General features: G+C 41.8%; 1 protein-coding gene across 6 annotated transcripts in view; it reads left to right on the top strand.

Moving 5' to 3' along the window:
• The first annotated feature begins 1,578 nt into the window (after positions 1-1,578).
• The window catches only part of trpm7 (transient receptor potential cation channel, subfamily M, member 7), a 46,304-nt gene continuing 21,086 nt past the window's right edge, over positions 1,579-26,796 (top strand). For 3 of the 6 annotated variants that reach the window (XR_008831375.1, XR_008831374.1, XM_056412287.1), the window contains exons 1-19: positions 1,586-1,803; positions 8,186-8,265; positions 9,284-9,322; positions 10,281-10,488; positions 11,305-11,518; positions 13,099-13,223; positions 13,360-13,531; positions 14,567-14,741; positions 14,973-15,096; positions 15,384-15,456; positions 17,190-17,290; positions 18,117-18,251; positions 18,331-18,384; positions 18,717-18,857; positions 19,607-19,735; positions 19,827-20,104; positions 20,660-20,888; positions 21,670-21,825; positions 22,637-22,783. Coding sequence is in view for 4 of the 6 variants with exons in the window: in XM_056412287.1 (XP_056268262.1) it covers positions 1,801-1,803; positions 8,186-8,265; positions 9,284-9,322; positions 10,281-10,488; positions 11,305-11,518; positions 13,099-13,223; positions 13,360-13,531; positions 14,567-14,741; positions 14,973-15,096; positions 15,384-15,456; positions 17,190-17,290; positions 18,117-18,251; positions 18,331-18,384; positions 18,717-18,857; positions 19,607-19,735; positions 19,827-20,104; positions 20,660-20,888; positions 21,670-21,825; positions 22,637-22,783 (2,583 nt within the window). In the remaining 2 variants the exon portion in view is untranslated. Of the gene's footprint in view, positions 1,804-8,185; positions 8,266-9,283; positions 9,323-10,280; positions 10,489-11,304; positions 11,519-13,098; positions 13,224-13,359; positions 13,532-14,566; positions 14,742-14,972; positions 15,097-15,383; positions 15,457-17,189; positions 17,291-18,116; positions 18,252-18,330; positions 18,385-18,716; positions 18,858-19,606; positions 19,736-19,826; positions 20,105-20,659; positions 20,889-21,669; positions 21,826-22,636; positions 22,784-26,796 lie in introns of those variants that run through there. The other 3 variants (XM_056412286.1, XM_056412285.1, XM_056412289.1) reach the window with 3 other exon arrangements.

Here is a 26,796-nt window from a genome sequence, read left to right as displayed (position 1 = left end):
TGGATGTGTATTTGGTTCCTTGTTGAAACTTCCACATGGACACAAAATCTGTAATTAAGTGTTTAAAGTGAGATGAAAGACAGTTATTACACTTCTTGTGAGGCCCTTTATGTTCTGTGAGGTAGGATCAATCAATTGTCTCTTTAAATTACATCATTTAAATTAATTATATAACAAAGGTTGCGACACTGTTAAGTATTACCATTGTAGTCGATAGGAGCCCATTGAAAACTATTCTTTTAAAATATTATTTATAAATATGTTGAATGTAAAATTGCTAGGCATCTGAGTTCTGAAGTCTTTGATGTATCCAGTCCTTATTAGTGTTTATAATGCACATATTCTTTGTGTTTTTGAGTATTTTGCCACTTAAATCATATTTTAGTTTGTTGCATTATAAATCATGCAGTTGTTATAAATATATTTTTAAAAGTCATAAATCAAATGCATCTTTGTACTTTTATAACAATGAGGAAAGAGACTTAACTGACAGCTGTATGACATTCTAGGAAATGTCTTTGTTCCAAATCACTAACTCTTTGTGATATGACTCATTTGTGATTGATATCATGTTAATGGTTAATATATGTGTAACAAATAAGTGTCGGTGCTTGTCCGGTTGTTATCTGCTTGAATAACGCATGTCCTAAATGTAGGTAAACATTAATACACGTTGATTGTTTCTCATTTTCAATCAGGTCCTAAAGTCTGCAGTTATTTTGCCAATAAATAATTAATAAAAGGAGATTTATAAATGGTTGAGTCTGCAAGTGTAAAAGACGTTATATATTACTTCGGTCTACAAATAAATAAAGTGGATGAGGATTAACACACAGTTACTTCTGACTTATTTATAAAACACTTGCTAGGCTATGTGGTGTGTTAGCTATTAATAAAGCTGTTAGTAAGTAAGGTGTATTTATATAGAACTTATGACAGATAAAGGGTCAAAGTGCAGTACGGTAGTCGATTAAAACAAATTGACAGGAACAGGGGCCAACACATTTTAAAGTAAGATACACAGTAGAAGATGGTGAAGTAAAAAAACTAAAAACACAATAAAACAAATAAGAAAAATAAATAAACAACATAAAAAGCAGGCCATAGAATATGTAATCAACCAAATGCCAGTTTAAACAGGTAAGTCTTGAGTTGGTGTTTAAATTACACTTTCTAATATTTACATTTGCAAAGAAAGGGAAATCATGTTATTGATCAACAGATTCTTGAAGCAGTGAAGGTTAAATCGCAATAAAACAAATAAAGACAAATAAATAAACAAAAGATACAAAGCAGGCCATAGAATATGTAATTAACCAAATGCCAGTTGTCTTGAAGTTGGTGTTTAAATGACACAATGTATTCAGTAAAGTGAAAGGAGGATTACAAATATTAGAACGATTACCTTATAATAAAGATAAACTGTTCGCCTGCGTCGCCGTATTACCGGTCAGACAGGCTTTTAAACAAGTGAGACAGTAAGTTAAAAACAATGTCGTGTTTTCTCCCTTTTTTTGCTGGCTCTTAGTCATTATCAGGAACTAAAACAAAGCGCACATGTGGCCGCTGGCTCCGCCCCCTCGGGCCACGTGACCGCGCGCCGGCTGAGTCAGCCGGGTCGTCATGCAGCGTCAGTCTGGAGTCGCACAATTATGAAAAAGCAACCTTCCGTTGGAGCTGCAGCCGAAGCGGATCTCACCGACGTCCACTGGGCTTTCCTTCCACGGCTAACCGAGAGCACCGCCGATAGATGGATACAAGCCACGACGCAGCTCTTCCTGAGTCTCAACGGTGACGAGAATGGTACGTGATCCGATCTCAGGTGGCCCGATTAAACAACAAAAAACCTTTTTATCGTGTTGTCAAATTGGCGCTCGAGTCCCGTCGTGACTGATCGGCGGTTTTCTGAGTGGCAGGTCCCCCTTTACCTCCTCCTCCCCCCGCATGCATGCTGCCTGTCAGCCACCCAGCCCGTCGGCCGAGCCAACTGACCGACCAACCGCTAAAATACCCCGTGACTTCCACGCATTGAGTGAAGGGAACGAGGTGTCACGCGCTCTCTACACCCCGAAATCACACCCGCGCGAACGCTCGCGAGCTGATGTAAGCTAGCTCGCGAGCTAAATGCTAGGTAGTTAACCGAAGCTAGCTAGCTCGCCGGAAGCTCTCCCTCCCGGGAGCCGACGTTTAGCAACGGGTTATTTAAACGTGAAAAGACGGAGAGAATAAAGACATGTAGGGTGAACTTTAAAGAGCAGTTGGCACTGGTTTTAAAGCCACATTTATACCAGATGTCGGGACATAACACGCTGGCACTGCCGGTAACAAGTCGACACCGCCGACCGTTTATACTGAAAGTTTAGTCGTGTTTTATAAATAGTGCTTTTTATCTCCTCGGACCTTTTCGTGAGACCTCTGTTAGCGGTCTGGTGACGGGTAAATGTTCCAGGCCCGCTTCAGACGTTGTCTCGACGTTTGTGTTTGTTTGGTGCAACTTTTTCCTCTTCGGGCCTCCTGTTCTTCTCCATCATGAGGTCCTCTTTAGTCTCCTCTGGTCGAGCAGAAGAGCTGAGTGTGACTGGAAAGAGAAGATGACATGGAGGCATGAGTTATTATTATTATTATGTTATTACAGTGTGACAACGAGGCAATAGTTACCACAAATCAACTATCCTAATAAAACCAGTGCTTGTCTATTACCAATGTGATGGGAGTTTAGATTACGAGAGAGCGGATCAAACCTTTTATCGTGTTTTGTCGTTTGAGATGATTATATTTATTATGTTGTCATATAGTTACGTCTTCAATTGTGCATCAAAACCTGACAAACTAGAGCGGGAACTCGGTAGAGCGCGTACCTTCGCATATCACAAGATTGGGCATTGAATTATGAACATTTTGGCATTAGTTGCACGCCACTTGGATAGAAATTAACCGCACTATGGTAAAAAGAAGATTTGACCTTTGACCCGATCGATCCCAAAATCTAATCAAATGGTCCCCGGATAATAACCAAACATCCCACCAAATTTCATGCGATTCGGTTTAATACTTATTGAGTTATGCGAGTAACACGCATACAAATAAATAAATACACGGCGATCAAATCTAACCTTACGCATTTTCAATAGTAATAACAGTTCTTCATCAAATTGATTAATCCATCAGACCTGGTCATTAAACATCCCGATATGGTATACAGTGCATCTCTGACACGAGGTAAATTCACCCAACTTTATTTGAGATGTTATTTAAAAGCGTTAACTAAATAAATGAAATGTATAATGTGGATGTGATCGCCAAGCAGTTGCACATATTAGTCGGATACATTCGGCAGATGTTATCATTTAGCCCCACTATGTTGTGGCATGTAACATCAATACATATATTACAGGGTTCGTACGGTCATGGAAAACCTGGAAAAGTCATGGCATTTTAAAATGGTCTTTTCCAGGCCTTAAAAAGTCATGAAAAAAACTTACATCGTAAACGTTTTGGAAAAGTCATGGAAATGTGTTATAATCACATGTTCATTTACGCCGAGTTTGAAATAATTAATGTTTTTTAAAGAAAGACGCTCAAAATATAAGCCGGCCTACGCCCTCAATACGCAACATTTTCTAAATTGTTCATGTTTATATCGAGTTTTTAGTTTGGTCATGGAAATTTGGTTTAAAGTCCTGGAAATCCATTGGTCAAAATGTGTAAGAACCCTGTACAGATGATTTCTAATTTCATAATGGGGTATAGATTTTTTTAGCCTATATTTTTTCTGAGCTGAGCAGCCATCGCCTTTTCGTTTATTTGTTTTTTGCCTCAGTGCAAAACTGTCTTATTTCCCACAGTGAGTTGGTCACATGCCCCAGCTTCCATGATTGGAACTTCTGTGAAAGCAGTCTAATGAACTAATGCTGATTCATCAATCCTGGTCTGGTTCAGCTTGATTTTAATCTATAGCAACAATCGGTAATAGTGCTTTATTACTGCAAGTCACAGTGTTTCTTACGTAAAAGGGGATCGTTGAACTGGTCATTACCTTGGGGCTTTAGCGCCCTGTGAGGTGGTAGAAAATAGTCTTGCATCACTTTGTTGTGCTCCAGAATAGATTCTAGGAGTACTTCTGTGTGTGTGTCCTGATTGTGTGTGTGTGTGTCCTGACCATGTTTGTGTGTGTGTGTGTGTGTGTGTAATGGCTTGCATGTTTCAGCCTGTTGAGTGACTGTGACATGCCTCTCTGAGCTCTGTTATCTCACGCTCTAATCCGTTACACACACACACACAACTTCTGATGGGGGGGAAATAGTTTTTCCAGTAGCTCTGGATGGGTTTTTTATTTAAATAATGGTCACAGTATCAGTTAGTTGATTTTATGAATGGAGTGCTCCCCTCTAGATCTTATCCAGCTGATCCCCCCCCCCCCCCCCCCCCCCACACTGCTTCCCTTCACTCTGCAGAGCTGTAGCTCCTGGTCAGGCATGCAGCTGACTTGCATGTGCTTTGTACTGCCACAAAAAACACTGGAGGGAATAGCAACTTGATATAACCCGTGCTGCAGTTCATTATTATGTAATGTACACAGAGAGGTTTGGTATTTCATGTTTTCCACTCTCATACAAGTCCCTCGCTCTGTTGTTTAAGCGAAGAAGTTTAGAAGCAGTAACTTGGAGCTGCTGCTCTTCGCCTATACCGACACACGTATAATTTTGATTTTCACAGGCTCACGTAACCACAAGCTCCAGATGTTGAGTGGAATACAGGGTTCGTACGGTCATGGAAAACCTGGAAAAGTCATGGAATTTTCAAAATGGTCATTTCCAGGCCTGGAAAAGTCATGGAAAAAACTTAAATCACAAAAGTTTTGGAAAAGTCCTGGAAATGTGTTATAATCACGTGTTCATTTACGCCGAGTTTGAAATAATTAATATGTTTTTTCAAAGAAAGACGCTCAAAATATAAGCCGGCGTACGCTCTTGATAAGCAAAATGTTCTAAATTGTTCATGTTTATACTGAGATTTCAGTTTGGTGATGGAAATTTGGTTTAAAGTCCTGGAAATCCATTGGTCAACATGTGTAAGAACCCTGACAGGTCTGTCTTTCAATCAGGGGGTTGGCAGTTCAATCCCCGCCCTAGTCGATGTGTTCTTGAGCAACAGTTTTAACCCTGAATAACTTAACCCGTTAGCTGTGTCTACGGTGTGAATGTAACATGATTGGAAGTCGCTTTGGATAAAAGCTTCAGCGAAATGACACGTAATGTAACATAAAACTCTTGGATCGCCTTGTATCGCGATTTGAGTTACGGATGGGAATGCAAAACAAAAAATGGAGAACCTTTAGAGATGCCCCGATCTCTTTTTTCTTTTTTTTTCTTTGGGGGGCCGATAACCATTGCCAAATTGTTGAGAGATCCACATCGACTGGTACATATTGTTTCTGTTGTCTTGTTTATTTACAGCAGCTGGTAAATAAGACTCCAGAATATATTATTTCAGCACAGCCGAAAAATAATTTCAGCTCGGAAGTCGGTGTAAACCAGGGGTGCTCAATACGTCGATCGCGGCGTAGTATTGGTAGATCGCACGACATTAAAAAAAATTGACCCGCCCCCCTGAAATCTCCGCCCACCACCCTGAAATTTTCTCTATAGCGCCAAATTACAGCAGGAGTAATTTAAGGTCGATCATTAGGTAGATAATTTTGACTTGGTCATTTTACAAGTAGCTCGCATGCTGAAAAAGTGTGAGCACCCCTGGTGTAAACTATACAAAATCAAAGAGTGAAGGTAACCTAAGGAATCCACTGGGAAGTGACTATTTCATGCTAGCTTACTGGGAAGGTGGCTAAATGATGGGCTGAATGTAGGCGAGGTGAAACACGTGCAAGGCCACATCCACAGAGGCCGGTTGCTTCCCCTCATGTCACGATATCTAAATGAAAATGGGTTCCATGAAACGCACCCGTCTCCTCTTTGCAGACGCGTCACTACCGCCGCGCAGTTTTCAGGGAAAAGTTTGAGCTGCGGTGTATGTTGACGAAAATGAGTTTCTGAGCAGTTTCTTGAACTCGCCATCAAATTCTAATAATACATACAATTTCTATAGCGCTTTTCAGAATACTCAAAGACGCTGTAGTGTTTAACGGGGGCACTACTGGCTGCTCATTGTCGAAGGTTTAGACGCGTTTTTAGTAAGACCAAGAGTCCCGATAAGTTCTCCTGTGGTTTTATTAACAATCATTAAGTTGGGTCATTACCTACAGACCTGGCTCACATTCCGACGGTCAAAAACTGTTAGGTCTCGTCAATCAGCAACACCTGGCCTCCCACTTCACCTCGTTAAGTCGGGACAAACGACACCTTAAAGCAAACTTGCTCCACCTAGTGGTGGGAGGTCCAAAGTAACAAAAACATAAGAAAATGGCTCCTACAGACGCTTTACAACACATAATTAAAAAATCCTAAAAGCTCTGCATTAAAAATAACAAAAATTACAATAAAAACAAACTATCAAAGCAAAATTGCTAGAAATTTAATTTTGCCGAAACGTTTTTGATACCAAACCACTGCATGATTTATTATTACTTTTTTTAATTTTGTGTTTAAAAAAAGAAGTCATATTTATATGATTAAGTACACGAGAGAAGAAAAAAAACGGGTCATCAATCCGATTGCCCGCTGCAGATTTCTTCACGTGTTTTGGGTTCCATGTTTCTTTTTTGTTTAGTTCACAGGGTGAACTTTAGTTTGTGTTGGATTATTCTAATGTTTTGATGTATGCTGTTCTTTTTAGTAATGAGTTTCAAAAGAAGGTGCGGGGCCCTGTGTTGTTGGGAGAGGTTTTGTGTGGAGTGCGTTAGTCACAGTTGGTGGTGTGTCCTCACTAGACAACGAGGTGTATATCATTGAGGCCTCTGCCCATCCACTAATCCTCTCCCACTCCCTCCCTCGTCTCTCCCCAGCCTTAAGTATAATATCTAGTCGCTCTCAGACACATTCATCCGTCACCCCGAGTGGCTTCTTACAGATTAACCTGCAAAATGGGAGTTTTGTGGAGGGCGCCACCTCCTCCCCGATCGCTCAGCTTTTAACTCGGGTCAATCTGTCTGGTAGCGGGCGCCGCCGCAGACTTTGAGACATCTTCTGGAGAAGAAGAAAAATCTTCTTCGGAGAGACGGAGAGAAGTGCAGCGATTTTTGTCTTGCGGGTGATCCTCTGGCGCTCGGGGGGAAAGAAGCTGCGGCGACTGCGGTTTGTTCCGGGAGATGCGCGAAGGAGCCGTGGCATGTTTCTGTACAAATCCCTTAAACACAGAGATGAGGAGGAGGAAATCAAGGTACAGGCGCGGCGGCTAAAGTGGCACTGGTCAAGCGGCAGGGATGACCTGTTGGTGAATACGGTTCCTCTAAAACCACCGTGTGTTGTCGGCAGCATAGAACCAGGGTCACGAGTCTCAGAGAGATGATGAGTGACGTTGAGACGACGTGGACAGGTTGACCAGTGAGGGTCATTTGACGGTAACTGCAACATGTCCGTCCCTGGTTGTCGTAAAAACTTTTTTTTTGGAGCTTCGCGAGTCGTCTAAAACTCTTTGGTGGGGAAGCAGGTGACGGCGTTTGCAGGTTTCCCCTCTTTTGTGCTCGGGAGGGATTAATGGTGCTAATCGCTCTGAGCCGTACCGGTGGGGGCAATAAGGCGCGAGGCATTTAATTGAAAATTCCTGGGGCATAAATCCTCGTTTTAAAAGAAAAAAGCGAGGCAGAATTATATTCGATTGGCGGTTTATGTACAATCGGCGGGCGCCTGAACTAAAGTTATCCTCATTGTTTATATTTTTTTTATTCTTTTAACTCCTAATCCCTTTTGATTTTCAGAGACTAAATCCTGGATTAAGAGGTTACCAGCCCCCTTTTCAGGAGGATGTTCTGTTATTTTCAGAGAAATCAGACAGTTTAGCACTTTTGATTTATCCCCACGTTTTTATCTTCTTTTCTTGCATTCTTCGTCGTCTCTGTGAAACTACAATGGATTTAATGATGGCACTCTTTGTAGGAGCACTCGACAGCTAAACAAATGAGCTCTTTTTAGAATATTAAATTATTCAAATGCAAACGTAATGACGCTGGGGACACAAATGAGGAACGTCAGTCCACTGCTCACAATACGAATCTGTTTCTTTTCGTCCGCAGTCCCAGAAACCCTGGATAGAAAGCACTTTCACCAAGCGGGAATGTGTGTACATACTTCCAGTGTCAAAGGACCCCCACAGGTATGTGCTCAGAGCTACTGTAGTGTAACCATGGAAACGATGTAATTGTACGGTATGTGTGTGCGTGTTAAAGTAGGCCCAAAGCCTAACCACTACTCTCCAAAAGAATAAATGAGTCTGTTTCCACATAATCTTTATGTATAATGTCTGTCACTGTAATTACAGCGTTAAGTGTGTGTGTGTGTGTGGGGGGGGGGGGGGGGGTGATGCACCTGTGTGTTATATTTTAGGAGGGGGATTTTCTTTTCTTTTCTTTTTTTTCTCAACTGCTATTTTAGGATGTTTTATTTTATTTTTGGGGAATTATTGGATTCAAATATTTCACGTTTAATGTTAAATTAGATTATTTTGTTGTTTCTGTGTGTAATCACGTGAAGCACGATTTTCCTGCAGACTTACTGGAATCTCACAAAGCTGTGTTAAACTTGCACGGCGAAGGCTTCTTATTGACTGCGTGCCACTGACTCACAATGTGCCCCCATGTGTTCATGGGACGCACACACCAAATAGCTCAATTAAAGGTACAGCAGCTATAAAGAAACGGGCAAATAAGAAATATTTTTCTTTGTTGTAAAATGTTTATTGATCTTGATTTAAAAAATTATATATATGTTTATTTGAACCACCCCTTTGTGTGTAAGCAGTCCAGTTTTTAGTTACACTTTCAAGAATTCACACTCACAATGATACTTGGTTACTACTTGTGTTTTCTTTCACATCAATTATTTGCCGCGGGGTTTTCTTTGCTAACTGCGGTGCGTGCTGCCGCTGCTCAGAGATGATTCAACGGTGTTGGAGAACACGCACACATTGAACAGGCCTGCATGGGCGCGAGTCCCCTTGGCAGGTTTCACAACCCTCTCGTGGGTTAAAGGCCACATCTGGGCTGACATATAACCTTCCATAATGTCCTCAAACTTCTGCCGTCTTTTTCAAACCTACTCTCACATTCTAGTGGTTTGTATTTATTACGACTAAAAATCAATGAGTAATTGTGTTTCTGTGAAATTCTTTCCAGATGCCTTCCAGGATGCCAGATTTGCCAACAGCTCGTCCGGTAGGTATTCGTTTGATCTTTTATTTCTTTTCTTTGTTCCCCCAACAGGATTAGTCTGAGAGAATCTACCGCTCACTTTAAACCAGAAAAGACACGCAGGACAATTACTTAATCGTTTTAATATCCCAGAAATTGACCTCCTGGCTATATATCAGGATGCAAAATCTCACCTCGGGTATTTAAAGGAGGTGTGGAAGCTACAACTCTGAAGTCGGTCATTAATAATAATATTAATAATACATTGAAGAGCAACGATAAGAGTGAAGCTCTTTTTAAATCCAGTCATATCTTGTTCTCGTGGTTGTTTGTGAGGATAATGTTTTTTTTAAACTTTGTTTTCTTCATATTATATTTCTGGGATGAGAAAATTGAGATTGGGTGGTTTATCTTGAGTCGCAAAGCTTCACATTCATGTTGCATATGCAGATAATAGGGAAATAATAAGGAGTCGGCTGTGTGTGTGTGTGTGTGTGTATGTGTATATATATATATAGGGGTCAGCTGTAGCTCATGGTCGTCGTCCCGTAACCACAAGGTACCGGGTTCAATCCCCGTTCTCCTCATAGTTCATGTTGAAGTGCCCTTGAGCAAGACCCTGAACCCCCAGTTGCTCCCCAGGCGCTTCACTGCAGCACACTGATCCTTATTTACGAAGGATGGATCAAATGCAGAGAAGAATTTCCCCCATAGGGAGCAATACAAATGTAAATTTCTTTCTATTTCTTTCTTTCCTAAGAGTAAACATTCATATTCAATACGTTAATATTTCAATTAAAAGACAAAGAAAGTTAAAAGACTAAAGCCACTTGCTTATAAAGCACGAAATACATGCAACAAATGATGCAGATCTATATCATCAAAGCACAAATCTCATAGGAGCATTTTATTAGACGCACCATCCGATGACCCACCGGGCTGTATACTATTGCATCGATGAAATCTGATCTTCACCTTTCAGATGCTGCTGTGGACGGCTGGTGCGGCAGCACGTCGGCTTCACGGCCAGCGTGCCCACCAAGTACTCGGACGTGAAGCTGGGTGACGGCTCCAACCTGTCCATGCCCGAGCTGGAGGAGTGGTCGGTGGAGAAGCACACGGAGGCGAGCCCCAGCGATGCCTACGGCGTCATCAACTTCCAGGGCGGCTCTCACTCGTACCGAGCCAAGGTGGGATGGCGTATTCTTCATGGAGCGTGGATATAAAACAGTCGTACGCTGTATTTAAAGGGGTTTTCTTTTATGTAGATGTGCACTTATTTACATATAACCCTGTGTGGTAATGTGATTGATGTGTGTATATATTATCAGGGTTCGTACGGTCATGGAAAACCTGAAAGAGACATCTAATTTTCAAATGATTATTTCCAGGCCTGGAAAAGTCCTTGGGAAATTCATGGACACTTCTTATGTTCATTGACGCGGTGTATGTACTTTGGAATTCTCATTGTTAGTTTAAATACGACATCTTCTCACTTTTTCATGTCTACACCCGAGATTTCACAAAATGTTTGGTCGTGGAAATTTGGTAAAGTCCTGGAAACCCATTGATCAACATGATTTATGTTGATATCTTAACCAGCAAACACAAAATAGCGAAAGGGAGGAGAGAAAAAAGGTCTTTATTACTGCACACAGACAAATGAAGGTGCCATCTGGAACCGAAAATGGTTCTTCAGAACGATGCCATAGAAGAACCATTTTTGGTTCCACAAAGAACCTTTGAAACAGGGTTCTTTAAAGAACCATTTCCTTAAAGAGTTATTTAAAGAACCTATAAAGGTGCCGCCCTCAAACGAAAGAATGCTTCTTCAGTAGGTGATGGTTCGTCATAGAACCACAAAGCCTTTTAGAAAACCATTTAAGAACCATTTTTTATCAAATGTTATGCCGATGCAGTCCATCGGTGGATTGGTAATTATTCAGCCGCACTTTGTGACGCTGGCGTTCTCTGCTTCTCGTGATCCTCCTCTCCTTGTGTCCCAGTATGTGCGTTTGTCCCACGACTCGCGGCCGGAGAGCATCCTGCGGCTGATGCAGAAGGAGTGGCACATGGAGCTTCCCAAGATCCTCATCTCGGTGCACGGAGGCGTTCAGAACTTTGAGCTCCACCCGCGGCTCAAGCAGGTGGTCGGCAAGGGCCTCATCAAGGCCGCCGTCACCACCGGGGCCTGGATCCTCACCGGAGGGGTCAACACAGGTGTGTAGTCGGAGGAGGAGAGGAGGAGGAGAGGAGGAGGAGAGGAGGAGAGAGAGAGAGGGAGGGAGGGAGATGTGGGTATAAATATATATATTTATATATTTGTTACATTTTTTTTAAATGAAGAAAAAAAAAGTTAGATATATATTTTTAAAAAATTTAAGTGGAACAAACACACGTTTTTAGTTCATGGGGAAAATAATACTGTGAACTTGTGAATGTTAAGCTCCCTTAGTGTAATAATAATAATGCATTAAATGTATATAGTGCTTTTCAAGGTACTCAAAGACACTGTACATCACATAATTAAAACATGCTAAAATCTATACTGTTTAAAAGTAACTAATAATTTAAAGGAACTAATAAAATAAAGGAAACCGTTAAGAACATAGAACACACATTCACACACATTTTAGAGCAGTTCTGAACAGGTGCGTTTTGTGAAAATGGAAAGGTCGACGCAGTCTCGGATGAGTTTTAGGGAGGGGGCCGAGGTAGAGAAGGCTCCGGCACCCCCATGTCCGGTGCTTGGTCATGATAATAAAGAATCGTTATTAAATAGACATGGCATTTAAATAATACTCACTTTCCACCCCTTCTTACTTACAAATTCTCTTAAAGGAACACACAGACACACTTTTTATTGTACTCAGACCTGCACACACGCACGCGCGCGCGCCATGCGCTGATGAAGCAGACGCTGTAATACTGGGGCTCTAAGCGGGTCATTTGGCTCGTGTGTCGTGGCCGAGGTGTGTCTGCAGCCACAGCGCGGCGTTAAGACGCTGCGGTCTGATCATAGTCTTTAAATCATTACTCACAGGGTCAATTACCCAGACCCAGTGATTACCCCTAATGCCTCTGGCAGCCTGACCAGCTGGGACGGTCTGCTGGATCACAAATTACTGCTGAATCCATGAGATCCATTAGCTGAGGGTTGTGGTCCACAAACAACACCAGGACTAATGGACTTGTTGAGGACTTGCGGCATTTTTGATCCCAGAAGCCCCGAGTGTCTCGGCTATTTTTACGCCATCTAGCACTTTTTTACCTGCCGGAGAGATCCAGAAATTGCAAATATACACTACCGTTCAAAAGTTTGTGTTTTCCATGAAAACTCTCACTTTTATTTAAAAATGTAAATATTGTCAAGACATTGACAAGGTTAGAAATAATGATTTTTATTTGAAATGTTAATTTTGTTCTTTAAACTTGTCGCTCAAAGGAAGGTCAGTTTTATAGCTTCTCTCAGCAGCATAACTGTTTTCAGCTGCGCTCACTTAAAAAGGGGTTTCTAACCCTCCGTTAGTCTTCTAAGGCGATAACGCAATGTACCATTAGAACACTGGAGATTGGCCTCTATACATCGATGTAGAGATTTCATTAAAAAACAGAATAGTCATTTACCACATAAAAAATGTGTTGAGGGTATTTCTGATTAATTTAATGTTATCTTCATTGAAAGAAAGTGCTTTTCTTTGAAAAATAAGCACATTTCTACTTGACCCTAAACTTTTAAACGGTAGTGTATTTATGGGGAATGCAAGTTTATTGATCGTTTAATTTCTCCTTTCTTAAAGGCGCGGCGAAGCACGTGGGAGACGCTCTCAAAGAACACTGTTCGAGATCGTCAAAGAAAATTTGCACTATCGGGATCGCCCCCTGGGGAGTCATCGAGAACCGGAACGATCTCATCGGCAGAGACGTAAGACACAACCCTCATAATCTGCTTTGTTATTATCAAAAATTATCCCAAGATACTTAATAACCTCTCGATTGATGTTTTTATAAAAGGAAGTTGTTCGCGTTCTCTTAACTGAACTCTGGCGTCCACGCTGCAGATCGTGGCTCCGTACCAGACGCTGCTGAACCCGCTCAGCAAACTGAACGTGCTCAACAACCTGCATTCCCATTTCCTGCTGGTGGACGACGGGACGGTGGGCAAGTACGGCGCCGAGGTCCAACTGCGGCGGGACCTGGAGAAGCACATCAACCTCGAGAGAATAGACGCACGTAAGAGACGCCGGGACTCGACTGAAGCAAAGAGATCACTTTTTAGATCTAGAAAAGATGTCACGACATCATCTCAGAAGAATAGCCCGAGACGTCGAGTGAAGATGTCACACGTGGTTCCATTTCAAGTGTTCGAAATCCATCGCGTCGTATAAAAGAAGTTCATACGTGTCCGGGACTTTGAAGAAAGGTCACACTGAGAAGAAATGTTCTCTCCACACCGTGTTGTACGAAATTTAAAATGTGTGCCAGTGCCTCAAATCCGAGCGCTGCCCTCTTACAAGAAAAAAAACAAAGTTAAATTCAATTTTTACGCTTACAAAATACGATGAAGTGCAGATATGTGGAGTGTACTCTGAGGTGGGAATACCAGTTTGGTTCGGGTTGGTTCCGAGGTTTAATTTCTGGAGGTTATCCATCAAGTTGGAGGTCAAAAGTAATCTAATAATTCAATTCAATTCAGTTTATTTGTATAGCCCAATTTCACAAATTACAAATGTGTCTCGGAATGCTTTACAATCTGTACACATAGACATCCCTGCCCCAAAACCTCACATCGGACCAGGAAAAACTCCCAAATAACCCTTCAGGGGGAAAAAAAGGGAAGAAACCTTCAGGAGAGAACAGAGGAGGATCCCTCTCCAGGATGGACAGAACAATAGATGTAATGTGTACAGAAGGACAGATTTAGATAATAATGTGGGTAGCTTTTTCACCATTCATGTAATAAGGTAATAGGGACAAATTGGGTTTAATTTAAAGTTGACAGATACCAGGAAAACAAGCAAAATTTGAGCGGTTATTTGGAATCAGTGATGCCTAATATCAGACATGTATAATAGTAAGAAACCGTTAAATGCCCTCCTGATGAGACACAACGCTTACGGCCTGTTTGTCTTTGCCTGGTGGAAACCAGATGATAACAGCGAGCTGGCTACTATCATCTGAACCTCATGACCCGTCACTCGGGCGGAGCTGAATATAATAATGTAACGTGAACTTTAAGCGCCGTCTTCGTCCTCCTTCATCCTGTAGGAATCGGGCAGGGTGTCCACGTCGTGGCCCTGATCTTTGAGGGGGGTCCCAACGTGATCCTGACTGTGCTGGACTACCTCCAGGAGAGCCCCCCTGTCCCGGTGGTGGTGTGCGAGGGCACCGGCCGCGCCGCCGACATTTTGGCCTACGTACACAAGCAGACCGAGGAGGGAGGGTATGACACACACACACACACAGAGCATAACTTCTTATGGACTACAGCAGAAGCACTGGGTGGCCTCTCACTCTGCATACACACAGGAGTCTAGGTGCAGTTTATTACTTCCCTTTGCATCCCTTTTCTCATAATGTGATCAAAAGCACTTTGTGTAGGACTCAAAGTTAAAAATGTAAATGTCTTCCAGCCGTGTGACCGTAACCCGTCTTGTCCTGTGCCGTCTTCCAGCAGTCTTCCGGATGGAGTGGAGATTGACATCATCGCAACCATCAAGAAGACCTTCAACTTCAGCCAGAGTGACGCCATCCACCTCTTCCAGACTGTGATGGAGTGCATGAAAAGAAAAGAATTGGTATTTATCGCGTTCATACACCTCCCTTATCTTAAAAACTAATTTAAAACTATTTTAAAACTAATGATTTAATGTGCAGAGATCAAGAGTCATTTATTACAATTCCTGGAAACCAAAAGGCTTTTGGAGGAAATGAGAGGAAGTAGAGCAGCGCTCAAGGAAATGAGCCGACTGAGGCACTACTATGATGTTAGTTTTCATAAAGTGATACATCACAAACGCTCGACATCTGGATAATTGCCTGTGGGAACGTGTTGATAAGTGCTATCTCGTTTCTTGGAAAACAGATCACCGTGTTTCAGATCGGCTCCGACGAGCACCAGGACATCGACGTCGCCATTCTGAGGGCTCTACTCCAAGGTTAGTCGATGACTTCTCTCTGAACCGCTTTGCTTCAGCTTCTTTAACCTCTTATCTACTCCACCACAAAGGCTATTTGAATAATGCTGGTGTTATAATAAAGGCAGCCCATGTGAGCTTTTGTTAAGATGGTTAAATATTAGTATATATGTTACTAGTTAAGAGTAAATAAAGATGAAACGCAGTAAAGAAATAGAAGTTTCAAGTTCGCCTAGAAGAAGAAAAAAGCACTTTCAGGATGATTACCTCTTGGAAGGATGCAGTGCAACGGTCTGAACCCCACCCAGACCACAGCTCAGGGTGTGAACAGCCTCTCTGCAGAGTTTGACTTTGAAAAACTGGAGCAGAACCAAGTTAGAGAGGATTTAGTGAAGAGGATTTAGGCGAGGTCTCCAAACTAGGCATTTGGGCACATTTTAATTTTATCATGTACCAAACCAGCTTCTTTAACCTCTTATTTTTTTAGGCCTCTGCTCAAAATTAATAAATATATATATACATTTATATATATACATTTATATATATTTATATTCACATTTATATATATATATACATTTAAATATTGATATTTATATATATATTTTTATATAATTATATATATATTTTTATATATATACTGTATTAATATATATATATATAAATTCTATAGATATAGCGCTCATTTTATTAATATATTTATATATTGTGCTGTGTAATGATGATTTTCTTTTTATTGTAATGTTTTACACAGTTTAACCATAATGTGTCAATTTCACCCCATATGTGGGGGCAGAGAACTGAGTCTCATAAAGTTGATTCAGTCTATTCATACGAGTTTGTTAAAGATTTCAAGACTTTGTAATGTTTTCATTGTGATGAAGATCTGCTTTGAGAACAGCGTCGCGTCCCCCCCCCCGTGAGCCCTTCTCTTTGTGTTCCTGAGGAGATCACGTTGCTCACGTTCACAGGGCCCGAGCTGCATGCCTCGGTCTTATTACTCTTCTTCTCTGCACTCGGTTTTAATGCGATTTAGAAGAGAAACACCCACTTAACTCTGACAAGCCGCCATGTGAACAAAGGCATTATTCGTACAAGTCTGGCTGGGCGCAGAAATTCTTGTAATTCAAGTTTATTTAGACAAAAGCGAAGACTTTGAGAGCTGAAACTGGTTCTGACAAACACGCTGACTGGACATGCCCTCTCGAGGCAAATATTTGTCTCCCTAGGGCGCAGCAGCCCTCCTGGTGAACCAGTAGCCCGTCCTCAAAAGGACCCGCGAGTAACAAAAGCTCTCAGGCCTGTCAAAGAATACAGAGTGCTGCTTTAAGACCGTTAACTCTCTTTTAACTGGGATTCAATTAATTAAGCCGTCAAAGGAAATGCCTTCGCTGTTGTTTTAAAAAAGATGAATACATCTTCTTCTTTTTAAATACGGACGACCTGAGATCTCAGGTTATCTGGAGTTCAATAGTTTCAGATGTGACACCCACACAATCACCTCTGTGTACAGTGATACTGATCATTTGGTTCCTCCAGGACAAGAAAGCAGATTGCTGTGGAAGTGAATCAGGATTTACTTTGTAGTCTAATCTGCTGCATTAGTGTGTAGTTGATTGTATTACTGGCCCTGCTCGACTAACCCCCTCTAATCCTGCTCGCTGGCGAACAGGAAATACACAGTTGATGAGGCTTTTAGTGTCCTGGGAATTAATATCTTTGTCTGTGACGTTTACAACTGTACCTCCTCATTTCAGGCACAAACGCCTCCGCCTTCGATCAGCTGGTGCTGACTCTGGCCTGGGACCGGGTGGACATCGCCAAGAACCACGTGTTTGTGTACGGACAGCAGCTCCTGGTACGTACGCGTGTTTATTTGTCTAATGTACACTACCGGTCAAAAGTTTGGGGTCGCTTAGAAATGTCCGTATTTTTCTAAGAAAAGAACTGGTTTTTTTTCAATGAAGATAACATTAAATTAATCATATATACCCTCTATACATAGTTAATGTGGTAAATGACTATTCTCTGGTGTTTAATGAAATCTCTACAGAGGTGTGTAGAGGCCCATCTCCAGTGTTCTAATGGTGTTATCGCCTTAGAAGACTAACGGAGGGGTAGAAACCCCTTTTATGTGAGCGCAGCTGAAAACAGTTGCGCTGGTGAGAGAAGCTATAAAACTGGCCTTCCTTTTGAGTGACAAGTTTGAAGAACAGAATTAATATTTCAAATAGAAATCATAATTTATAATCATGTCAATGTCTTGACTATATTTTCTATTCATTTTTCAATTCATTTGATGAATAAAAATGAGTTTTCATGGAAGACACAAAATTGTCTGGGTGACCCCAAACTTTAAAACGGTAGTGTACGTATATGTTTGTGTTTTTGCCCAAAATGACCTCAGGAGCCTCTGCTTACCACAACCTGCAGTCTGAAGATCCGGGGCTCTGGTCTGGGGGGGGGGGGGGGTCTGGTCTCGGGCAGGCTGCCATGCACTCTTGTCTTGACTGTAACATGAGCCCTACTACAAATGTCTTCATAAGCCGCCCTCAGTGCTTGTGTTTATTTTGAAACTTTGGGGGAATCGTACCTTTTTGTGCGTGAACAATCAGATGGATGATATTGAATTTTGTTGTTTCTGTTATGGACATATTGTTCGACCTCTTCTCCTCTCGCTGAAGGTGAGCTCTCTGGAGCAGGCGATGCTGGACGCACTCTTGATGGACAGGGTGGATTTTGTCAAGTTGCTCATAGAGAACGGCGTGAGCATGCACCGGTTCCTGACCATCAGTCGGCTGGAGGAGCTCTACAACACGGTAACGTCATGGCCGTGTAACGGAGAGGTCTGCGTGTCGACAACGTATACATTCATGTTTGTTTTTTATCTTTTTTTAGAAACAACTTCCCAACAACCCGACTCTCCTCCACCTGGTTAGAGATGTCAAACAGGTACATATGATACCTCTTACTGCTTTTACATAAATGGAGGTTCCCAAACATGTCAATGTTTGTTAAATGAACTCTGTTATGTCACCGTCTCTTAGCTTTTAGTTTCTTTTAACTCGTCTTGTTCTGTGTTTTGTTTTTATTTGTAACTGTGTGTTTCTGATGTCGTTGCCTGTCTTGTCCAGGCGACTCGTGAAAAAGAGATTTTTAATCTCAATGGGATTCACCTGGTTAAATAAAGGTTTAAATAAATAAATAGTCCGTGTGCAAAGTGTAGTTTTATGAGTTGATGTTGAGCCGGTCTCCTCATTCCCCCCCGCTGTGCCTCCCTGCAGAGCCACCTGTCTCCGAACTACAAGATCACTTTGATTGACGTGGGTCTGGTGATTGAGTTCCTGATGGGCGGGACTTACAGGTGCAACTACACCAGGAAACGCTTCCGGATCATTTACAACAATCTCCACGGCAACAATAGGGTGAGTTTTAACTAGTGCAACTCATCAAGTGCCTTTTTTTTTTAATGCATATTTAAAACTGGCCTGTGGTTTTACCTTTTTAAAGTGGTATGATGCACCTGAGTGAAAACCTGGCATGACGTGTGGATGTAGTAACATTTCATGCATTGTATTCCTGATGTGAGGCCTGAAACTGTTATGTAACGCATTATCAGGGTTCGTACGGTCATGGAAAACCTGGAAAGTCATGGAGTTTTGGAAAAGTCATATTCATATATTCATTTTCTAAAAGAATAAACATTTATATCAATATCTATTATTTTTAATCAAACTATTGTCTCATTCATCTGTGTCATTTAATGTATACACTGAGGTTGTATTACTGATGTGAGGCCTGAAACTGTTATGTAATGCATTAACAGGGTTCTTACGGTCATGGAAAACCTGAAAAAAATCTTTTTAGTTTTTAAATGTTTTTTTCCAGGCCTGGAAGTTTTGGAAAAGTCGTGGAATTGTTTTGATATTCATTTGTTACTTTACAAGGTGTATTCTTTAGAATTGTCATTGTTAGTTTAAATATGACATTTTCTCTCTTTTTCATGTCTACGCCTGAGATTTCACAAATTGTTTGGTCATAGAAATTTGATTTTAAAGTCATTGAAAGGTCCTGGAAATCCATTGGTCAACATGAGTATGAGCCCTGAGTTTGAACTATATCGTAAAAGTTAGCAGAGTGAAATCCACTGACGGTGTTTTCATGTTCTGTACAGAGGTCGGGGCGCCACACTGCGGGTCCCGGTCTGAGGAAAAGTCACGAGGCTTTTAGCATGCAGGCTGACAAAAAAGAGAAGACGAGGCACAACCACTTCATCAAAACTGCACAGCCGTACAAGCCCACGGTAAATGTTTCAATCCAGGAGAACAAGACGGCCCTAAAGTGTTGATAAAGATATGTTAACGGTCGGTCTGCTCCCCCCCGTCTCCTCTCAGCTGGAATCCTCCATCGAGCAGAACAAAAAGAGGAGCAAAGAGGAGATCGTGGACATCGACGACCCGGAGACGCGGCGGTTCCCCTACCCGTTCAACGAGCTGCTGGTGTGGGCCGTGCTGCTGAAGAGGCAGAAGATGTCGCTCTTCTTCTGGCAGCACGGCGAGGAGAACATGGCCAAGGCGCTGGTGGCCTGCAAGCTCTGCCGCTCCATGGCCTACGAGGCCAAGAAGAGCGACGTGGTGGACGACACCTCGGAGGAGCTCAAGGAGTACTCCAAGTACGTGTTTCTGGGGGTCTGGTTCACGTCAGGTGGAGTCTTTCGTAAAAAAAAAAGTCTGTGAGGACTAATCAAACTGTGCTGACTGCAGGGTCCGTACGGTCATGGAAAACCTGGAAGTCATGTTTTTTTTAAATGGTTATTTCCAGGCCTGGAAAAGACCGGGGGGGGGGGGGATCTCCAATATTTTGGAAAAGTCCTGGAAATTTGTTATATTCACATGTGCATTTACGTTGAGTTTTAATGAATGAATATGCTTTTAAAAGAAAGACGCTCAAAATATTAAGCGGGCATATACGCTCTTTCATACTTGCAATTTTTCCGCGCTGCAAGTGAACGAACCTTTACTGAAAAGACATAAATGTTTATTTTTCAACACAAAACTATTGTCTCTCATTCAGGTTATACTGTATGCTTTGGAATTCTCATTGTCAGTTTAAATACTACAATTACTCACTTTTTCATGTATGCAACGAGATAAAAAAAAAATGTTGGTCATGGAAATTTGGTTAATTGTCCTGGACACCCATTGGTCAACATGTGGCTGTGTTTCAGTGAGTTTGGGACGCTGGCGGTGGACCTGCTGGAGGAGTCCTTCAAGCAGGCCGAGACCATGGCCATGAAGCTGCTCACCTACGAGCTGAAGAACTGGAGCAACTCCACCTGCCTGAAGCTGGCCGTCTCCTCCCACCTGCGGCCCTTCGTGGCGCACACCTGTACCCAGTTCCTGCTGTCGGACATGTGGATGGGGCGGCTCAACATGCGCAAGAACTCCTGGTACAAGGTTCATGTTCCATTTAGACTTTCATTTTTGGTTACAAACAAATATGTATGTATGTCTATATATGTGTATGTGAAGAACTATACTTTTATATATATATATATGTGTGTATATATATTTAATATATATATATTTATTTATATGTGTGTGTATAGCTATTTATATATATACACGTATATATGTGTGTTTGTTTATATATATATATTTATATGTGGGTGTATATGTATATATGTTTGTATATATATATATATACGTGTGTGTGTGAGAATGTATGCATGTATATATATATATATACGTGTATATATAGATGTGTGTGTGATGTGTATAAATGTATATGACGATGGAAATTATTAGTGCAGCTTCATACAAATATTAAACCGTGATGTAGTTGTTTAATATTTGTATAAGTAAAGTTTGTGTTCTTAGGGCTTGAACAAACGTTTGCTTTCAAATTTAATCCCTAATTTCAAGAACATCGTTGCGGTGTTAGGATGACACCGTGATTCACGCTGAGGAACAGAAACAGCGAGTAACAACAGAGTTGATAAGATAACTGTAAAAAGCGTTGATCTTGTTCTTAAATATCTTCCCTAAAACTCGTTGCTTTTATAAGTAAGTACATTTTACAGAATTTGGGTTTGCATACTCTCATTTCTTCATTTTAGGTGACCCATAATAAACCGTTTCAGGTTGTATCTTTCAGGGATTCACGAGTGCGAGAAATTCAAAAGACGTCCGTCGCAAACATTGAAGCATCCACCCATATCAGTGTGTCTGTCTCCAGGTGATTCTGAGCATCCTGGTGCCGCCGGCCATCCTGCTGCTGGAGTACAAGTCCAAGGCCGAGATGGCTCACATCCCTCAGAGTCAGGACGACCACCAGATGACCATGGAGGACAGCGAGCACAACATCCAGAACATCACCGAGGAAATCCAAATGGTTCGGATCAATCGGTCCCCTCTGTTTTTAAAAACATGGTATCTCCCTCACGCCGAAGCACTCATGCGGAACATGTCGCATCCAAATTCATCAGCGTGTTAAAGATGAAAGGTGTGTGTGTAGTGGCCATTTGTCCAATAAATCAAATTGCCACTGACGCCTCATGGAGTTTGTGGTTCACGCAGACAAAAGAAAGCTTTGTACATTCAGGATTCTGTTTTTCCGATAATTTATTTAACTTAAACAAAACATGCAAACAAGCAAAAGAACAAAGGAGCTCCTCACGCTGCCTCTCCACAGACTTACCCAGGTGCATGCTGGTCCTGTACCTGCCTACTCCTACATATAACCACAGGTTCCCACAGTGTTACGCAATTAGTGAACAAATGAACAAACAAAAGAATAAATATATCTAAATAATAACAACAATGAATTAAACTAAAACTATCTTAAGAATAAGCTATTATAATACATCTAACGCAAATAAGCAAACAACCTGAATGATTAAACAATACTTACTATACTTACTATTTGTCAATAAAATAACTAAATACTAACGTCAAATAAATAGTTCCAACAGTGTCGTTTTCTGTGGTTTAATGACCAAAGTAGCATGATGGATATTTACATTTAAAAAATGAACACCGATAAAGATAAATACTTTTTACTCACTTACTTTCTTTCCCTCGCATACTTCTCTTTACGCTGCATTCTCTCCCTCCTTTCTCTCCTTTTCTCTCCACATTGTGGCCTGCTTGTTGTCTAATTTAGGCCTCCTTTTTTTTCCTTTTTTTTTTAAACCACCCTGCAGGATGTGTTCAAGGAGGCCAGATCCCACGACCAAGCGGAGACGACCAAGAATGACATGGACACACAAATTCGCTCCAGAAAGCTTCCCTTGACCAGGAAGATATACGCCTTCTACCACGCGCCCATCGTCAAGTTCTGGTGCAACACGGTGAGGAGGTCACACGCGTCCATCTAAACGGCTGCTGTTGTTTTTTAATTTAGTTTTCAACAAAGATAACAATATTTATTTTTATCAAATCACTTTCTTTGTCAATTATCCAGTTGTATGTGTTGGTACACATGATATTCAGGTACAGGGTACAACGCACAAAAAAATATCAAATTGTGCTCATTCCAAGAAGAGAAAAGAGAGAAATAAGGATAATAATGAATACATTGCATTAAAAAAATAATGAAATATAAACAAATAAAATAATTAATTTAAATAGTGTGTGTGTGTGTGTGTGTGTGTGTGTGTGCTGCTACCCAGGAGCAGTCGCTCAACACGCATTGTTTACATTTTATTGCGTTTGAAAAGGAGATGACTTGCCTGGTCTTCATGGTTAAGATGTGGCAATGGAAGCTAAATAGATTTTAGTGCATAGCTTTGGTTCCTTTATTTGCTCCTTTTTTTGGATCTGGAACCGTTTAGTCCAAAGGGGTTGTTAGAGATGTTTTTTTGCCGCATGTTTATGGTTCCCTCCGCCAGCACGGTTTGACGGAGCCCTGCAGACCACAAATACAGGCATGAGAATCCCTCACCTTTCAGCGAAATTCGCCGTTTTGAAACCAAAATAGGTGACTTACGTGAATCGTGTAGATCCGAAGAGTTTTTGTTTTGGGGTAGGGGGGGGGTCAATTGGCCGGCCGGCGTTTATGAGATTGGAGTGGGACACGGAGAAAATGTGGAGTGGTGCTCTTCGCAATAAAACATCTTTGATGGGACGTGTCGCGTCTTGGCCAATCAGCGTCAAGATGTCTTCAGCGTTTGGTGGTTCAGGTTAGCTTGAATGTTAGCGCGCTACATCTGCTGCTGTCACGCTGCACGGTGGAGCGATACTAACAAAGTACCCGTACGTTAAGAGCGATGTGATTTAGCATATTTTTAGTATCGATACTTCATTAAAAGAGCGCGGGATCAGAGCGCACGCGCTGCTCCGTGTCGAGCTGTCTGCACGCGCAGCGCAGCGCTCACAGCGAGGGGCCTTAAGTGGCGGAATTTTCGGCTTTAAAAATAAAAAAAGATGCCAGAAGTGAAATGTTTAAGTTCAGTCTGTAAAGTTCTGTAACTCTACAGCTGCTCATCCTGATGAACTCTGTATCCTCTTGCCAGATACAGAACGGCCTCATAGTGTATAATCAATGCTATGATGGCTCCATGTAGTTTCATTCATATCTGGCTGTATTAATACTATATTACTGCCATTTGTTAAGTGTTGAAAAAGTTGGTAAAAAGTGAACCATACAGATATTTTATTTATTACTATTATAGATAAATATACCAGTATCGTATTTATGGTATACTGTTTTTATGGTATTGTATCAGTATCATGATATTTATGGCAGGTATGGTATAGAACAGTGGTCCCCAACCTTTTTTGAGTCACGGACCGGTTCCGTGTCAGAAATAATTTCCACGGACCGGCAATATAAATGACGTAATACATATGACGTCATACAATTATACGAAGGGCATAAAGTGCCAAAACTACAACTCATCATTACGCCGAATTAGTGTGAGCCGTGCTTGTTTACCTGCAACGAGCCGCTGATGGAGACGGCGACACAGACGTGTGTTTGGTCCGCTGCTCCGAACCGAGTTCTGGTCGCTGTCATTAGAACACCGGCAGAGTTGTTGTGTGAAATGTCCCTTAAGGCCACCGTCATTTGCATCTCCAGCACATTTTTTTCTAGCTCGGACGGGCTCGATTCACCGGGTGGGTTTGTTTACAAATGGGTTGCAGGTCTATTCTTTTGCAGTCGGGTCTTTTGTGGTTGGAGTACCGCTCAAACTCTTTTAAAAGCCTCTTCCACCCGGTCAACGTCTGAAACATGTAGAATGTTCCGCTGTTCACTCGCCCTGCAGCAGCGACTTTATCGGCCAACTTGAAAACAGTTGTCATTTCCCTGAAGTGACAGAATTCATTGAGCAGGTTGAATCTGTTTGGAGATTCTTTGTCACTGTGCCGCCAGCAGAGCGTTTGGCGCGTGAGACTCGCCTGCAGCGATAAACCCGAACTTTAAGACTCCTGAACGCGGCTCAGACGTACACATGGGTGGATCCGGTCCTTTTTCAAAATAAAATATTTTTCCGACTGATTAAAAAAAAAAAAATTTAAAACTTTATTTATTCACTTTTTTTCCGCGGCCCGGTTCCAACCAAGCCGCGGACCGGTGTTTGGGGACCCCTGGTATAGAAGATCGTGACAACCAGGTAGAGGCAGAACAGACTCGAGGAACAGACTCAAGGCTCAGCAGAGCACAAGACTTGAAGACTTGTTCACGCCAACAACAAAAAAGGAAGTTGGTTCATGAATGACCATATTATACACAATATTACTATTATTATAGTATTATAGGGCCCGATCACTGACTTGGTGTCAGAATGGAGGACCTATAGATTATCATACAACGGCCAACATCGATGTTCGTGGAAGTCACCCCCCCCCCCCGCGTGCCTATCCTCCTCACCTTTTTCACCCCTGACCCGTTTTCATGCCTGCAAATAGGCCGAGGCTGGACCTTGTCCTTCTCCTACCAGACGGAGTGTCGAGAGGCTAAAAATGCAAATGCAGTCCTCCTACAAGTTGGCATTGAATGGTCGAAACAAATATTCACACATCACCCTCATACAGTTCACAACATACATCTTGTTTTATTTTTTTTAAAGCCACTACGTTGTCCATGACACCCTGTTTTTGAAGTGGTCACTCCAGTGAGGAGGACATGGCATGAATTTACACTTTATTTTCAGAACAACATTTACGGGCAACAGCCTTGTCCAAAAATAGAGTTTTGACAGTTTTATTTATTTTTTACGCATTTTAATTCAATACAATCTTAACTACTGTCGTATTCACACACACACACTCCTCCACAGGAGTATCACTCCTCTTTTTTTCGCGCCCGTTCATTTATGTTTATTTACCAGCCCGAGGCTGGTTCTCAGGGGCCTCGGAGATGTTCCTAGAGGGTTGTTTTTCAGGCTGTTCGAGATCGCGAGGTGCTGATAGCGTCACAGAAACTGCTCTCCTACGTCACGTAGCCTGCGCCAACGCTTATCTACATCTTCTGCACCTGCTTCCATTCCCATTCCAACACACCGACGCAGCGCACGACAATAGCTCACCGGTCGGGCGGCGGCGTTAATGGCTGTTTTTCCAGCAGTACACACAAGTTGTACCGAGAAACTGCACGTGTGTGTGTAACTTTATCTGCCTCGATGAACACACTTTCCCACAGTCTGGTTGTACAAATGCATGAATACGTTTGCATTGGGAGACGATCGCGTGGCTTATACTTCTGTACAGAAATAGAAGAAAGCACGAGAGTGAGGTGTGCAAAGTGCTTCTGATACGCCACCTGAGCCACGTAAAATGTTGGAGAACTAATAAATAAAAGTACTTTCACCTAATTTATTTATGTAAAATAGCATGTTATGTAAGTTCTATTTATAGACGCCATTTATGTAAATAGTTATGTGATGAGTTGATTTATCAACAATTTTTTTTTTTAACAATTTAAATTAATTTTGTGTTTTAACATAACAACGTTTGCTTATTCAAAGTACAGCTGAGGCTGTTTAAGTGACAATTTTAAGGGACAATTTGGAATTTGACCTAAATAATGGCACTGAAGGAAATGTAAAGGGCTTAAATGTCTGACCTGGCGATCCATTCAAAACGTGACGTGATATCTCACCTCAGAAGTTGTAATGTCCAACGCCGGGTCGATGAGAGAAGTGAACACCAAATACTCCCAGTGGCTTTTATTCAGTGCAACGACAAAAAATTTAGAACATTCCAATCTCTGTTTCTTATATAATCCCCTGAACTGCTCACTCCTCCCTCCTGAGAGCAGAACTCTGTTGGCCACAGCGAACCGCTGGAGCTCAGAGGGCCTCAGCCCCTTCAGAGGGGCCCCGACCGACCCATAGGCCGGTTATCATCTTCGCCCAACATC

Source organism: Pseudoliparis swirei, chromosome 4 (genome assembly GCF_029220125.1).
Source record: "Pseudoliparis swirei isolate HS2019 ecotype Mariana Trench chromosome 4, NWPU_hadal_v1, whole genome shotgun sequence".
Lineage (NCBI taxonomy): Eukaryota > Metazoa > Chordata > Actinopteri > Perciformes > Liparidae > Pseudoliparis > Pseudoliparis swirei.
The sequence above is the reverse complement of the archived record's forward strand: the minus strand, read 5'-3'. Positions and strand labels throughout refer to the sequence as shown.